This window comes from Carassius gibelio, chromosome A25 (assembly GCF_023724105.1).
Source record: "Carassius gibelio isolate Cgi1373 ecotype wild population from Czech Republic chromosome A25, carGib1.2-hapl.c, whole genome shotgun sequence".
Classification (NCBI taxonomy): domain Eukaryota; kingdom Metazoa; phylum Chordata; class Actinopteri; order Cypriniformes; family Cyprinidae; genus Carassius; species Carassius gibelio.
Window position 1 is genome coordinate 3,259,284 of NC_068395.1, and position 17,887 is coordinate 3,277,170.

At 36.0% G+C, this 17,887-nt stretch overlaps 1 protein-coding gene across 1 annotated transcript; it reads right to left on the minus strand.

Moving 5' to 3' along the window:
• Positions 1–650: 650 nt before the first annotated feature.
• LOC127947024 (tyrosine-protein phosphatase non-receptor type 9) lies at positions 651–16,772 on the minus strand. The gene is made up of 13 exons (XM_052543918.1): positions 16,277–16,772; positions 10,590–10,733; positions 9,070–9,159; positions 7,593–7,717; positions 7,028–7,133; positions 6,742–6,852; positions 5,973–6,289; positions 5,790–5,877; positions 5,242–5,311; positions 5,074–5,152; positions 4,362–4,512; positions 3,080–3,287; positions 651–2,375 (listed from the first exon to the last, which is right to left on the minus strand). Exons 1-13 carry the CDS (start codon positions 16,307–16,309, stop codon positions 2,185–2,187), a joined length of 1,713 nt encoding a protein of 570 aa, XP_052399878.1. The 5' UTR covers positions 16,310–16,772; the 3' UTR covers positions 651–2,184.
• Positions 16,773–17,887: the final 1,115 nt, after the last annotated feature.

Below are 17,887 nucleotides of genomic sequence, written 5' to 3' on the forward strand. Positions count from 1 at the left end.
TATTTCTTAAAGAACACCGTTTGAATTTAACTATATATGCCACTGACGGAGACTGACACTTACGTTTACCCTTTGCTAGATTCCGCCAGTTATTACGGAGTTAAAACACGCCCCTCACCAAAACTCCGCCTTCGAAAGGCAGCTCAGCAAAGAATGCTCAAAATGATTGACAGGTAGAGAACGTTTCTGATTGGCTAAATAATCGCAGGCCGCTCATCTTACATTTTATAACCAGTTATGTCTGTAAATCAGTGTCTGTAACAGCTATTTAAGCGAAAACGATTACTTTAAAAGTGTGGTATTGGACGTAAAATTAACCTGCAGTACTATTTACTAACATTTGTTGTTGTATGTATTTCACTAGTCATATTATACTAGATAAAGTTCAGCATTAATATGAATAACGTCATTTAAAAAACGCATACTGTGGTTGAAAAAAACAAAAACAATACATAGAACATTTATTCTTCAGTGTTATCCACACATTTGCAAAACATTGTATTCTTTGCAAAATAAATAAAAAATCATTAAGTTAATAACTATTACTTTACTTTAAGTTAATAACTATTACTTTATTACTTTTTTGAACTGGAAATCACTACAGGACCTTTAATCTAGTTGTGAAAGTTTCAATTAAAACACTCAGTCAATACAGTTTGTCCATTTAATAAACATTAAAACATTTGATTTAGCTCAAATTATATTGCAGTTTGAACAGCTCTTGTTTTGAGATCGAGATGGACACCAAGACAGCTGAAACCTGTAGTCAATTCAGATAACATTTTACTCAGTCCAAACGTACATGAGGAACGTACATCTTTAACTGCAGAGCAAAGCACTTTACAGAACTGCTGCAAACTCACAGATAATCACAAGCATGACATTGCAGGTTAGATTTTCCATTGACATGAGAAACAAGTAGAAATAAAAGATAAAATTGGATATAAAAGAAAATATAATTTACGTATATATATTTGGGAGTAATAAGTAAAGACATGAAGTGTGAGTATAATAGAAAAATACAACTGGTCACATTGTGTGCCCATCAAGGCAGGACTGCAGATCCTGGAATCATTGGGAGTGTGTACAGATGCTTCACTACAAGGAAATTCAATATGAATTCAGTAGCAAAGACTCTTTCAACCCACAACAAAATAAAAAGATTCTAAATGCACTTTACAGGAGCGTTTGGATATTTTTAAACAGGTTATTAGTACAATATTAACAGACATAATTATTACAAGTGTAAATGACTCAATTTAGCCATCTCTTATTTACACCAGACTAAATAAAGGCTATATCAGTTGAATAATTGTTGCGTTATAGAGGTTTACCGATCCACCCAGTTGATGTGGAAGAGACTTTTCACTATTCCTGGCCGTCTAAACCATCATCATCTTCAGAAGAAATTGAAAAAATGGCCTACAACCACATAGACAATCAAAGTACAGGCAGAATTGAGATAATAAGTCGGCATTCAATTCCAGCAAATATATAAAAATCTCTAGTGTGCAATGACTGCATCCCAAAATAAAGTAAAATAAAAAAAATCACTGTTACGTCATTTCAAACCTGTGTGACTTCCTTTCTTTTGTGAAACACAAAAGGTGCAGAATAACATTCAGCTGTTACACAGAAAAACAATTCAAATGGATTTGAAACGACACGAGTGTGAGTAAATAAAGACTTTGTTTATGGGCAAATTAAACCCCTCATAAACACGAGGACGGACAGTTGGTCTGAGATGTGTAATTAAATAAAAGACCTTCAGGATGACAAATGACTGATGGCGCGTTCGTTTGTCCTGGATCACATTTGAGCGCGGCTGATTTGAAGCTTTATGTGAAATACATGAATTTCGCCAATTTGGATAAAATTCACAGAAGAACCTGCACAAAATGCAGCACAACATTACATACTACACTATAGCTGGATCACTGAACATTTAGACACCCTCTTCATACGGAGTCAGTTATGGTTACTATTTAAGCTGCTTGTCTTTTGATAATGACAGATTAATTAAAAACCCAGTGATTTTAATTGGGAATTATCCAGTTTAAGAGTTGCCGATTAATCAGGATTTAGTACTTTCTTATGATTGGATGCGAGGAGGCCTTGCCTCTTACTGATTGGTTGAGATTAGACCTTTTCGATCTCTGATTGGCTAGGAGTGAGCCCTGCTGCTCAGTGATTGGCTGAAAGTAAGCCCTGTCTCTGGGCATGCTCGAGGATGGCGGTGTGGCAGAAATAGTACTGCTCCGGTGTTTGGATGCTGAAGGCACGCTGCGCTCTCATGCGTCGAACAGTCTGGCAAACGTTAAGAGTCCCGACGTCCTGCAGCTGGGACAGGCAGATATCCAGCGCACAAAAAGTACCTGAGGGCAGAGGAAGTCAGTCTGATAAGCCATTAAAGGGACAGGCCACCCAAAATTCTAACCTTAGAGTTGTTAGAAACTTCATGACTTTTTTTCTTCAGTGGAACTTGAAGGAAGATATTTTGAAGACTGTTGGTAACCAAATTGTTTTGGTTCCCACTGACTCCCATTATCTTTTTGTCCATACAATGGAAGTCAATGGGAACCGAAACTATTTAGTTACAAACATTCCAACATTCATCAAAATATCTCCCTTTATGTTCATTTATTAAATCTGTATGACTGACTTTCTTTACTGGAACATGACAGAAGATATTTTGGAGAATGTTGCTAACTACATAGTTTCAGTTCCCACTGACTTCCATTGTGTTTTTGTCCATACAATGGAAGTCAATGGGAATCAAAACTGTTTGGTCACCAATATCCAAACATTCTTCAAAATATCTCCTTTTATGCTACTTGACTAAACTTGTATAACTGTCTATCTTCTGTGGAACACGACAGAAGATATTTTGAAGAATTTTGGTAACCAAATAATTTTGGCTCCTATTGACTTCCATAAAATTTTGGTAACCATTTGGTTACCACCATTCTTCAAAATATATGTTCTACTGAAGTAAGTCATACAGGTTTAGCAAATGATGGCAGAATTTTTGTTTTTGCCTGGACCTTTTAAGCAGCTCATTTTGCATTTATTTACTGACCGGTCCGGCCGATGCCAGCGCTGCAGTGGACCACCATTGGCGGGCCAAGCGGATGACCCCTCCACTGTGAGCCGAAAGCCTGGACCGCCCACTGCTGCTGGTGTTTCACAGCACCCAGGAAGTCAATCAGAGACAGTGCGGAGGATGGGACCCCGTAATCAGGCCAGCTAAGGAACTGAAAATGAGTCACCTGTCTCTGTTCGAATGTCTGGAAAAAAACAACCACAACAACAACAAAAAAAAAGGGTCAGACAAAGTTCCACATTACTTTTGTTCAAAGTCAGATATATAGAACCTCAATCTTCAGTGCCACAGCAATAGAAGCTATATTTTAGTTCTGATTTGGCAGTCTGAATTGAATGTGATGACATAAAACGGCTGTGTATTGTGTAACACAGATAACACCTCTTTCTGTCGCTTGTCTTTTTTGGCTGATTCATAAAATAAATCACAAAACGCATAATTTTGCTGCAGACATACAGCTGAAAATTGTGAACACTTCCTTTCAAATGCATTTTTTAAAGACACCCAAAGATTATTCATTTATTAGTTTATATGTACACTACCATTTAAAAGACATAAAAAAAAAAATTAAATTAAAAAAAAAATTATATTCAGCAAGAATGCATTAAATTGATCAAAAGCGATAGTAAAGTTCTTTGGAACATTCTGTTTGTCAAAGAATCATGAAAGTATCACCGTTTCTACAAAAACATTATGATAAGAAGAAATGGATATTAGTATATGCAAATCAGCATATTAGAATGATTTCTGAAAGATCATGTGACACTGAAGACTGGAGTAATGATGTTGAAAATTCAGCTTTGCATCAGAAGAATAAAATTATATTTTAAAAGACAAATTATTAAATTTGTATTTTTTAAATTCTTAATTATTTTATTCTATTGCCATTTATTACTATATTGGTGCATATGCATTTAAATATATATATAAAAAAATATTTAAAAGTTTAATTTAATAAAAAACGGTGGGAAAAAAAGTAACGAAGTTATGTACTAGATATTTATTGTAGTTTATATTTTTAAACCATTATGCAAAAATAGGTATTGGGCTGAAATTCTGCTTAAAAGTGCTTTTAAGCCAATTCAGAGCAAATACATCAAGGCATAGCTCAAATACCATATATAATATAAATTTTTTGTAATTTCACCCAGCAATAATACTGGATGGAAATCATAAAAGTCATATATGAACTCATGAAAATACAGACGACTTGTTTATTGAAAACATTAAAATATAAAAACTGGTGTATGTGTGGTACCTCAGTGTTGTGCAGCTCAAGTGTGGTTTGGTTGTAATGTGCATGTTTGTCCACTCTGTGATTGACCACAGCGATGTGCCCGTACACCTCCTGACCGCCCTCTTCCTTGGGCCAGTACTGTCCACACTTCCTCCGGCCCCCCTCATCCGTCCTGCGCACATACATTCACACACAGATCTTTGTAATCTACCGTGACAGCATCCATATGGCACCGCTCTAATCTGATCTCAGAACAGACTCTAGGGCTCTACAGAACAACTTTTTAACAAGTGGCTCAAATCTGATTGGCTGACTTCTATACATTTCAAGGAGTCAGGGTTCATTTTATCAGCCCAATAGGAAACAAAGTTGTATTTATGTTCCCAGGCTGCTACAATGAGAAATTCTAATGGACAAATTAGTTGGTGGAACTGCCCAAATTTGTGCCTCAGAATCTCTAAAAGATAGTCAAGAGTTTTGAAACATTTAATAGCAAGCAGATGTGAACTCATGAGTACAACTGTACTTTATATTTTGCTCTCTGGTTAAATGTGATTTATGTGAACCTTCACATAAAAAGACAGAATAGCGGTCAACAACCCTAAGTGGGTGGATTTTGGCCTAAATGAGTGCCAATCTGGACCAGACTTCCTGGTAATAGTAAAAAAAGAAAATGGTAATTTACACATCATTTGATCTATATTTGTTAAATAGGGTCTCTGTGACATCTCACCTTGTTGTCATGACTATGACAAGCACACTTTGCTCCCAAACCATTCTCCAGAAATCACCATAGGTTTTTTCCAATGGACCTGTTGAGAAACAACACATGCATCGGTTCCAGTGCAGGTTAAGAGTCATAAACCTAAATATGACGGTTGAAACATGGTGATTTTTTTACCCTGGGTCCCAATATATGCATGTTTCTGTTTGTATCCATCCATGAAGCTGGCATTTATGTAGTCTGATCTCTGTGGAAAGAAAACAAGAGCAGTGTCCAATCAGAAATTTTTTAAACTTAGGGTCAGTAAGTTTAGAAATGAATATTGTTAATCCGCAAGGATGCATTAAATTGATCTAAAGTGACAAATACTTTGTTACAAATGCTGTTCATGTTTTCTGTTTATCAAAGAAGCTTGAAAACATGCATCATGGTTTCTACAGAAATAGGAAGCAGCAGATCAGAATATTAAAATGATTTCTGAAGGATCGTGAGGCACTGAAGACTGGAGAAATGATGCTCAAAATTCAGCTTTGATCACTGAAATAAAACTACATTTTAAATTGTAATAATCTTTCACAATATTATTGCTTTTGCTATATTTCTGATTAAATAAATGCAGCCTTGTTGAGCTTGATCTTTCAAAAACCTTCCCACCCTCAGTTTTTGAATGGGAGCATGCATCACTTAAAGAGGGCCTAAACCGAATGACTTCAGACAGCACAAACCTCATTTCTCCTTGGTTTGAGTCGCACACGAGTCTGATCCAGACACAGCACATCACCATAGCGATTCCTCTCCTGGTTGTGAGCAGCCCTGCACAAGTTCAATGGCAACATGAAAACAAAGTCTATTTGACTCTAAAATAAGGCACATTACAGAGGGTGAAGTCGGTAGGTGTCCACACTCACAGCGCACAGGCGAAGGTTCCAGGTGGCTGCTCTCTGCGAAGCTCCTCGTACTCCAGGTAGATCCCGCTGCGCTGGGTCCGGTTCAGGTGGGCCATGAGCTCGGCCAGACTCATGACCTCAGGTCCAGGGATGTGTATGGACGTGTTCTCCAGCGGGATCCCCACCAGCTCATCCACGGGGTCCACGCGCCCGTTCTGCTCGGACAGCAGCTGCATGTTCCAGCTGTGCACGTCCAGAGGCAAACAGCCGCCCAGGTGCTCAGGTAAACAGTCCCTGGGCAGATGTTCTCGCAGGTCGGCCATCTTCACCATCTGAACCTGAGAGAAGATTGTTTACAAATAATGACTGACAACACGGTCACAAAATGCCACAAAAGAGGCAAAAAGTGGGTTAAGCACATAGACGAGAGACAACAGGGTGAGCTTATAATGAGAATAACACCCTGGTTAGGCTGCTAGGGGATGACTGACTAACTTTAAAGGGATAGTTCACCAATACATGAAAATTATCTCAGGATTTGCTCATCCTCAAGCCATCCTAGGTGTATGACTTTCTTAATTTAGACGAATGCATTCAGAGTTATATTAAAAATCTCTAGGCTCTTTCAAGCTTTATAAGGACAGTGAATAGTGGTCGAGACTTTGAAGCCCAAAGAAGTGCATCCATAGATTATAAAAAGTACTTTACATGACTCCGGATGGGTAAATAAAGGCCTTCTGAAGTGAAGTTGATTTAAACCAGCTATTGCCATATAAACATGTGTACCAACCCGTTCTCTGAGCTTCTCCTTCAGTAACAGGCTTAAAAGGTTATACGGGACCCTGAACCACACAGGAGCTCCAACGATGAGCACTTTTTTCAGCCGTGCTGGGAACGCACCCTACAAAAGGATAGAAAACAGATTTTTCTGATTTATTCTGACATCTAAACCTCCCAAAAACCAACCATCTCTCAAGCACACTCCGATAACTCAGCTCTGCTCATACTATTGAACATGAATGGGCGGCCACCATCAAAACAGGAAAACCACAGACAAATAAAACACAAAAACTCACCTTCAGCAAATTGAGGATCTTTTTGCTGAGGTCCAGTTCAAAGTTAGTGTAGTTGGATCCAGCCATGTCATAAATGAAAACCAGTCCATTTCTCTGAGTCTCAAAACTACAGGAAACAAAGACAGAATTACACAAGTTGCAAATCATGATAATAAGCCATTTTCTGATGTTAAAAACTCACACAACATCAACCGTTTGGAATAATTAAGATTATCAAAGATTGATCAAAGATACAGTAAAAACAGTAATATTGTGACATTTTTACAATTTAAAACATCTCCATTTTACTATTCATTTACAAGGTAATTTATTCCTGTGATGCAATACTGAATATTTTTCAGAATCATTCCTCATTTCTTCAGTGTCACATGATCCAGAAATCATTCTTATACGCTGATTTGCTGCACAATAAACATTTATTATTATTATTATCAATGCGGAAAACAGTTGTAATGCTTCATATTTTTTAGGAAACCATGATTTATGTATTTTTTCTGGGATTCTTTGACGAATAAAACACACATGTTGACCCCAGACTTTTAGAAAGGTAGTGTATATTGGTTACCTCTCCACAGCTCGGTCCAGTAGGTAGAACAGGGCCTGAAGAACCACATGGTTTCCCGTTTTGCTGGGATGGTGCAGTTTGGCCGTGTAGAGGGCGATGGATGCACCAGAAGGGTCCCGGACACCCTGATACCAGAACAGTGTAAAATAATCTCAATCTCAAAAAAGAACAGTCGTGTTTTAATGTTTACACGTTTAGTCGTCTCAAATGCTCACACAACCTCACTTGATTGCATGTTTAATTAATTAATTCAGAATGGAATTCAGAGGCATATCAGAAATAATTACGGTAGTTTTAAACTTTTAACGAATCAATTAAAAATAATAGAATGCATGAATAAATTAATAAATAACTACATAAATCAATATCCAAAAATACAGTAGTGTACTCTTTCAAATACAGTAGTTTTACCCTCTGTTTTTCCACTTTGTACAAATTCTGAAGAGATAAAATAAATGATAAAATACTAAAAAATAAATATCCAAACATACAGTAATAAGCTCTTCCAAATAAATATGGTGGTTTAAATTTTTTTTAAATCCAATTTTGTGAAAATTTTGAATAATTAAAAAAAAATTATAATGATAAAATAAAACTAATATCTAAATAACTATCACCCAGTCAATAAATGAACAAATAAATAACAGTACAGTAACACACTCTTCCAAATACATACAGTAGTATTACATTTTTAATCCAACTTTGTGCACATTCTAAATAAAAATAAAATAATTATAAAATAAATAATAAACTGAATGAATATCAATAAAATAAAATGTCAGGACAGTGCTTTTCCAAATGTCCTGTAGTTGTTTTAATTGAACACACGGGGGCAGAACAGAGCGAGTCTCACTGATTCTGAATGATGACTCACTTCAACACATCCCATCAGTAAAGAAACATTATATTTATCTCTGCCATTCAATAAGACAATAAATCTGGTTGATTCGCTTTCAGCTGACCCATTTCCGTATGTGCAAGCATACGGCTTTAGCATTTATTAAATATTTATGTCAATAACATATTTCAATAATCTGATGACTCATAGGATACACAGGACTTATGTGCATCTCTCTTGGTTATAAATACAGACGGCAGGATGTGAGGAGAGGAGACAAGAAGATGAGGAGGATCAATGAAGAATCGGATGAACTTAAGGGCTCCTTCCTCCACATCGCCCAATCAGATGTCAGATTGCAGACCCGTTTTAACCAATAGGAGAGCAGTACAAGGCAAAATAAGTTAAAATATCTTTAGAATTAATTTAGCAGATTCGTTGTTGACCTGGTTATAATAACAGGACTGAAATGTGTGAAGTGAAACTGCATCAGTGACTCTACAGCTGTAATTATCGAAGTGGAAATGAAACTTAGCACAGCATTTTTTTTTCATTTGTGAACCGGTAACCTCATTTCCCAGATTTAAAGAGCATAAAGATCCCTTATGAAGACACAGCCCTGATATGACATGAACTTACCAACACAGTGAACTTCCCACTCAGCAGCTCCGAGCGTAACGGCTCCTCGTGAGGCTGCAGTTTGACGATGCCCTCCCTAAGACGGGTCTCCTGTACAACAACCACATCACCCTTTATTAATAACTTGTCTACTAAATATTACCTTTTTTATTTTTCATTCCATTTTAATTTATATAATTTATTTGAATACTTTCATTCATTCCACGTACACACAAAAGAAAAAACAAGAATAAAAGAAAACCAGAAATGTAATTAATTGAAATAAAAAAAATTGTTATAAAATAATTAATAATATGAATGAATATCAGTACTTATATAAATGAATAAATAAAAATAAAATACAAACATAAGAAAATGAAAATGAAAATAATTGCCACTTAATGGCCACAAAAGTGAAAGTAAATATACATATTATAGAGCAATTTCTAGTAAGTATTTAGTAAATAAGAGTAAAAACTGAAATGTACAGTTTTTATAGAAGTTTCCATTTTTGCAAATCTCTTTTTTCAATTACATTATGACTTTTTTTTTACTCCCATCATACATTAAATAAAAAGATATTTCTAAGTTTGAATCACCATGCATTTCATTTTGTATTGCTAACATTCAATTTGCACCATTATTATTTAATGTTAAATAACTTACTTTTGCTCTTTACACTATTGTACATAGCCAAACACTTTGGCAATCCCAATAAAAAAAATTGTCAAGCCAATAAACTACATTAACCTTATACTGAAATACTAAAAAGAGAGAGAGAGAGAGAATAAGTCAGCATCATTCTTCTGGCGGGTCTGGGCTGATTTTCACTCCTCGTGTCTGGATTACTGATGTCAAGATTAATAGTGCTTGTTTCTGTGAACACAGAAGTCAGCTCATGTTCTGATCACGTCCTCAACTGAACCAAAAAACAGAGTTCTGTAGAACGAAAGCTTCGATCTGCTGCACACAGACCTGAAAACCTCCCAGACGCCACACAGAAACTACAGTCCAACCCAGACACACAGACAAACAACAGTAGACCCAAACCAGATTTACTGACTCGTTTCATTCTGAAAATACATCTGAAACAAAACCTGCTCATTTTAAGTTCAGTTTCACCTTATATACAAGTGTCTCTGTCCCTGTAAACTTAAATTGCTTTTAAATTAATAATCATAATTGAAAAGAATGAACCCCTATGAATAGGGCTGTCAATTCAACAAGCTAATTTAGTGTGGATTAATCATAAAAAACTAATAAATAAATGCCATATGGATATGTTATTGGATTATAAATTACCTCTAATGCCATTTTTATATATTCATTGGCATTAAAAATAAACATTAAAAAATTATTATTCAATTAAAAATGTACTTGAAATTTCAACCCTGTTAATAAAAATAATAATAAATAGTTTTTTTTCCTTTTTGGATATTTCTTTTTAAAGATAGAATATTTTTTCCCTCTGTAATTCTGTGAAATAAATATTACAAATATATTTTAATATGAAATATTAAAGCTGTCAGACACACACTCACTCTGTAGCTGTGAAAAAGCTCAATTGCTCGCAGAACATCAAACTTGCGGGCCATCAGAAACTTCACGGCCACGTCCCAGGACAACGGCGAGACACCATGTTGGGACGTCCATTTGTTGATTTCCTCCAAAAACTGCTTTGTGGCCTGAGAAAGAAAGAGATCAATGTTAAGTCTGGCATTACTATGGGACATATTGGTCAAATGTTTTTTCCCCTACATGCAAAATCAACATCTGCCACCAGAATGTGGGTAGATTTTGTGCCGCGGCGAGTTCATAGTCTGAGACGCAGAGACCTGCACTAGTGCGTGTCTGTCAGGCGGCTTCGAGGAGGTTTACATCCGGGATTTACAAAAGATTTACAGCCAAAATACGGTGTTCTCAGCCATTTCCTGAGAACTATAAACACTCACATACAAACAAGATCATAAGAGAGCGAGGTAGGAGACATGGAAAAAAACTGAATGATGTTAGGATCTGAAAAGCACAGAGATCCAGATGGAGAACCGAGAGGCTTTTCCATCAGACTTTGCTCGTCTCATATCAAATACAGTGATGAAATCAAGCGAAACTGCATTCTCTACAGAAGAAACCCGATGTAAATCACATGACAGCAACTTCAGGTTGTCTCAGAACTGATTTTCATATGCTTGCAATGCATTCTGGGAGACTACGCCTCCACTGGACTGCAGTATCTCAAAAGAAACTCCTCACAGTGCACAAGCGTCTTCACTCCTCAAACTATTCTTCAATCTGTGCAAATAAAGCTGCACCATTCATTTGCCCTGAAAGCCAAAAATAATACAAAAAATAAGCTTGTTCTCTCTCCAGAGGTTCCAGTCCACCGCTTGCACAACGCTGTATCCTTAAAAGGACAGATAAGCAGCATATCATGCCAGACAGGCCTGAACTCTGCCGAATTCACCGCGGTGAACTGTGCTGTTCCACAGGCCTCGGATTAATCTCCTAAAAAAGTTTTTGCTCATGGCCTGTCTACGAACTCTGAATATCATGCATATAAAAATGTCTTTCTTTGGTTTCACTACACATTTGAGGTCTTTACCTTGATGTCTCACTGACTTTAAGATTCAGATTTGCACCTCAAGACAATTAAGGAACTCATCAAGCATCACAACCGACTGCAAACATGTTTGATGGGGGTGTGTAAACTTTTAAAGAAGGTAACTTGTGTATATATTTTGTCTTATAGAATATATGTGAAGATATCAAATAAATAAATATTATATTTGTGATAAAGGTCTATTTTAAAATTAGACATTTTTATAAAAAGTGATCCATGTTCATCATCATCAAATCTACATATATATATATATATATATATATATATATATATATATATATATATTTTTTATGGGCAGTAATTAGATGAAAAAATTAAGATCCATTGAATAAAATATTTATAAATAAAAATAATATAAAAACTAAATAAGACTTTTGATATCTAGCAAAAAGAAAAATATATTATTTTCGTCATCTTTTAAGGGCAGTACTAGAAATATACTTTTTAAACAGATCTTACAAAAATAATTTGTAGACTTTAATTCCCATAAAAGCATATACATACACCATATTTTTAATAATAATATTAATCATTATTATTACGATTATAATAATTTTGGGGTGGCTTAATTTTTATTAAAAATCACAACTTTTATATTTAGTTTTTCCTGATTTTGTGAGGGTATCCTTTAAAAGATTAACCATGGTTTTACTACCTGTAGTCACGTTTAGTTTACTTCTATTATACATTTGTTTGCTACTTGTTTATTGTAAATGAAATGTAATATGTAATTGTAGCAAATTAGCTTTGGCAACAACAAGCACTATGGTACATGCATGGGATGACTGTTGTTTCATTTTCATCTATGTTTATTGTATCTGTCCGTAACAAATAAAACATTAAATACATAAATACAAATAAAACTAAAAAACATGATTATTAGAGCAAAACAACGAGAACCACAAATTAACCATGGTTTTGCCACTCTTAACCAGTTTTACCATGGAATCTCGATTGAAATTGTGGTCATACAAATGGCAATCAATTTCCCAAACACATGGTTACTTGACTTTTACTATAGTAAAACCATGGTTATTTTTTAAGCCGTCACCACTCCTCTCTACTTTGGCATCAGTCATGTCTGAACAGGAAGAAAACCACGTCATGAACTGAACCCACATCTCCTCTTTCTCTCTGCTTCTGCATTCCCTGCATGAGCTCCTCCAGTGGAAATGCTTTTAGCAGCTCATGTCCCTCAGGACCTAGGAGCACCAGACACAGCCTGTCCCACATCTAATCACTCGCTCACATTTGTCCAGCAGGATCCAGCAGCCCCCATAAGGCCTCGGAGACCAGACCCCGGAGTGTCATTCACTCACTCAGCTGGGATTCCTGAGCATTAGCACATGCAGAGACCGGCGATAAGACACTGACTGCTGACCGGCGGATAGATGAATGAATGAATGAATGGACGGACGGACGACTGGGGATTTATTTAAATGAGATTTCACAGCAGGACGGAGGACACAGAGAGGCCTTGTTTAAGAAATCAACACTTTCCCCGCTTATTAAAACAGGTTACTGAGACTTAATGAGTCATTCATTACATTTTAGTACAAACAAAACCATTCAAAGATTTGCACGACTTTAAACTACACACGCATTCTGAAAGTGAGCTATAAATAAAAAGCAGACTTATATAATGACCATTTCCTGTGTATACTACAAAACTCTTTTTCCCACCACACTGCTTCATAAACACACGTTTGAAACAAGCATACGTGCGATTAAATCTTAAAGGCATTTTTGAGCGTTTTCAGGTTAGGTTCAAGAAATATTTCACCCAAAAATTTGAATACGGTCATTTACGCACTCGGGGTTGCTGATATGACCTCAAAATTATATAACGATATTTCAAGAATATTTGTGATAACGGTATTTATGACGATATAGAAGAAAAAAAAAAAAACATAGGCAGCAGTATTTATTAGAGCAAACAAAATGAAGGGCATTTTCAATCCTTTTCCAATGAGCTACTGTCATCGATGACAGACTACCTAATGTGAAGTGTAAATCTATTGTCATAAAGTGGCAGCAGCAGCAGTGTGTTCGACTTGAAGCAGACCGATCGTGGGACAGGGCCGTAGCTGGAGTTTGCAGGGTTCCTGTGCAGGTTTTATTATTATTTGTTATAGTTTAGAAATTGGTAATAAAATGACAAGAACTCAAGAGTCAAACTGTGTCAGAACAAATTCCTCTTGATACATAACTTTGATAGAAAAATATGTACCGTAATGGAATCAACCAAAACTTCAGATAACTGTCAGTATTACAATATTTACACAACTATCCATACTTTGTTGAACAATTACCAAGAAATGCTTAATTTTCAGTTCTGTCTGTGGTGTGAAAAGGTTGCATTAGCAATTAAAGAAAAAAACACTTAAGCAAAACATGGTCAGGTCCCTAATTTAATATATATATATATATTTATCAATTTTACTGGTAGTCTACAATATGAGGAATTTTTGGTTATAATATTTCACAGTTCACTGTATTTTGCTATACTCACTTAAATAAATGAACTAGTGTCCTGCACCCACCAGTAAAACAATATAATCAATTATATCAGATTATTTGTTTAGCTGAGGATAAATTCTTGTTAAAACTACAAAGTAATTCAATCAAGAGCAGTGAGTGATTTACTTTCATTTTCATACATTAAAGACACTGACAGCAGAGCTAGTAAATTAGGCGCGGTCACTTTAAGAGACAGTGCATCCATTATAAAGATACACATCCGATTTCTTTCCAACTCTTTACTTTCACTGAAGACATAAGCACAGGCTTTTCGAACACACTTTCCAAGACAGGTATTTTGACATATTTTGTATGTATTTGTTGTCGGTACAAAAGCAAGAAGACGTTGAGACGCGTCTCTGCGTGCGCCCTGAACACCAGAACACTGCAGTGCTGAATTGAGCTCTTTCGCATCCTTTTCTCTTTGTTTAAAACTGCGATTTGTCATTTCAAAAGGTCGCATATGTGACCATTTTAAGGGCTGTAGACGTGGCTCTCAGCTTGCAGACTGTACTGATATCGTAATATGACACTTTTTTATCATTTAAAAATGTATACCGGTATTATCGTGGATGGTATGATATGGCACACACCCCTAACACACTATGATGTTAACCCAAACACACCTGGTTTTCTTTTAAGTAAAACAAAAGGTGAATTTTTTAAGAATATCTTGGTCAGTGTTTTCAATATAATTCACGTATTTTAATATAACTTATAGCTGCAGCCCTTAAGTTTTGCCTCTTTGTCGCCATCTCTGTTTGAAAGCCTGCAATTGCAGCTGTGTACAGAATTATCTTCCTTTGTGTGGTTGTGCTCCGGCACAGACGAATCTAATGTTTTGAGGAGTATGTGTGTAACAGTGGCAGTCAGTAACCGCACCGGTGTGGATATGTACTTCGCAATCACATATTCTAGCCTACGTCTTGGAGTATTTGACCGGTGTAATACCAGGTTATCTGTAATCAGAGGCCCATTTAAAACCTGAATTTATTTTAATTTAATTAACATGCATTTCATAAACACAAAATCCTTTCTGGATCACAATTCGCCATCAAACTGATACATTTAATTCTAGCTGCTGTGAAAAAAAGGCTGGAGGATCCTAACATGTGATAGTTTAGTAGCCAGAACAACTTCTTTATGATTACAGACGTGGCGTTATGATGCAGCAGCATGCTTGAATTTACCGCGAAAACCTACCCGTACCACTCAAATTAGAAAACAATTTTATAACATAAACGTTGTGAAATCGGGCTAAAGTAAGGTGATCGTTTTAACACTGGCTGGTTATGCACTTGCTCAAATATAAATTTCGGGTAATTAAAAAAAAAAAAAAGAAACATTTTGAAAATGACTGCAGCTATAAATAAAACAAAAATGGCACCGTACTACAAGTCTTCTAAAGTGATAGAGCTTTGTTTGAGGAACAGACTGAAATGTAGTCATTATTTGGGTCAGTCCTTTTTTTTTACTTATTAAAATAAAAAATAGAGCTAAAAGTAAATTAAGAAAAATGTAAATAAAGTGTAATAAAAAGTATAAAGTAAAATAATAATTTAATAATTTTTTGCATTTGGCAGACACTTTTATCCAAAGAAGCGTACACTGCACTGAAGGCATAAATTTGTATCGGTTTATCATGTTAATTTGACCGGGATTCGAACCCATTATCCTGATGTCGCGAGCACCATTATCTACCATTTGAGCTTAGGAAAGCACAGAAACTTTTATTTTGTTAAAAATATTTAAATGTTTTAAAATGTTAAACGTATAATGCGGTTTATAACATATAGCATATATAACATTTAATATTAATATTTAGGTTACGCTGACAGGTATTAATTTTAAGTTTTTTTTCCTGGCTGATGTTTTTAATATTTTTATTTCATACGTTTGTCTGCATTTTAATAAAAATCGTACGTACAATTTGACCCCACTCAATAATAATAATAAAAACTCTGTTAATTAGGTACATTAGTCTGAAATAAAGTTGACCATGGTAAACCATTGCACATTTTTTTTAATCAACTGGACGGTGTCCCCGCGTTGCTTCGGTGTTCACCGGATTGTGACAGTATTTCATACCTGCTCCTCCTCAGCGCTCAGGCGGCCGGCCATCCTCTGCTCTCCCCGCTGGAGAATCTTATTAAAGCTCACACGGCTGTTGAAGACTGTAGAAATCAGACTGGAGTCAGCGTTTTTTTAGGCCTGTAAGGCTAGCCGCAGCAGCAGCGCGAGACTCGCGCCGTTTTCAGCCCGCCACTTCAGCACGGCACGCGACACAGCGGCGTGTTCATGATCCGCTCCGGGTTCGGTTGGATCCACATATATATATATATTTACACACATACATTAATGGTGCTCCAGCGGAGCTTCGGTCCGCCCGCCTGTATGACGGAGGGAGAAATTCATCACGGTGCTCCGTCGAAACTCGTCGAAGGCCGGTTAGTTTGTTTGGGATATTACGCTATTAAATTAAACGATCGGCTCGGCGTCATCCGGGAGCTTTAAGACGCTTATAACACGAGAAGGCGAGTGAAGATCAGACGGTCTTGAAGAGCAGCAGCAGCAGTGAAAGATGAAAGATGACGCCCCCTCTACAGGACACAATGGAGAACTGCAAACTGAACGACGCTCCTCCTCTCCATTCATAAAAACCTTGTAGAGTCCGCTTCATTGTACAGAATCGGTTCGTTTGGACGGCTCCTTTCAGTGAAACTGATTTTTTTGTATTTTCCTTTCAAATAGTCGGGTGTTTTGTTTTTATTTATGAATGACCTCCCAAACTCAATCCGAGCAGCTGAGTCCTTAGCCATCTTCAAGAATCGGCTTAAAACCACTATATATATAGATCAGTGCTTAAAACATATCTCTTCCAACTTTATTTGACCCTCTTACTTTAACACTCACTATTCTAATTAAATTCTTAAAAAAAATCTAACTACCTTTCTAATCTTTTTGTATTCTATTTTATTTTCATTTATAATACAATTGTGTGTGTGTGTGTAAAGACCTCGAACACTAGCTTGCTCTATTTTTTTATTCTGTTTTCTTTTTATTTATTATATTACTTAAAAGTCCATGCTACGTGAACTGTGTTAACCTAACTGAGACCTGTTATAGCACTTATATAACATTGCTCTTTTTGATTGCTTCCACTGTCCTCATCTGTAAGTCGCTTTGGATAAAAAACATCTGCTAAATGAATAAATGTAAATGTAAATATTTAAGTATTTAGATGAGTTCCTGTGCGCCAAATTACTTGTTTTTTTTCTGTTTTGTTTTTTGAAAATTGTTTTTGCAATTTTGTGATTCCATGTGAGCCGAGTGATTTTGAAATCACTTTCAAATATTTTAGAACGATTCATTAGCGAATCAGACGTCACACACACACACACACACACACACCTAGTTATGTAAATGATGACATATTCTTCTAATGTTTTCATAACAATGTAAATTTTCAAATTGTGCTTAAATGTATATATATTGGGACCTACAAAATGTAAAACATTTAGCTTATTTTTGTGTTTAATTTTGTTCCTAAACTACAGCTAAATCTAGATGACAGCAATATTTGATGTCAGTATTTTAAAAATATCACTGTTTAAACCTGACGCAAGAAACTGAGCAACAACAAAGAACTTCCTGTGGGCGGGTTTCCCGCGGAATTGGGCTAACATTGTTGCCGCGGGT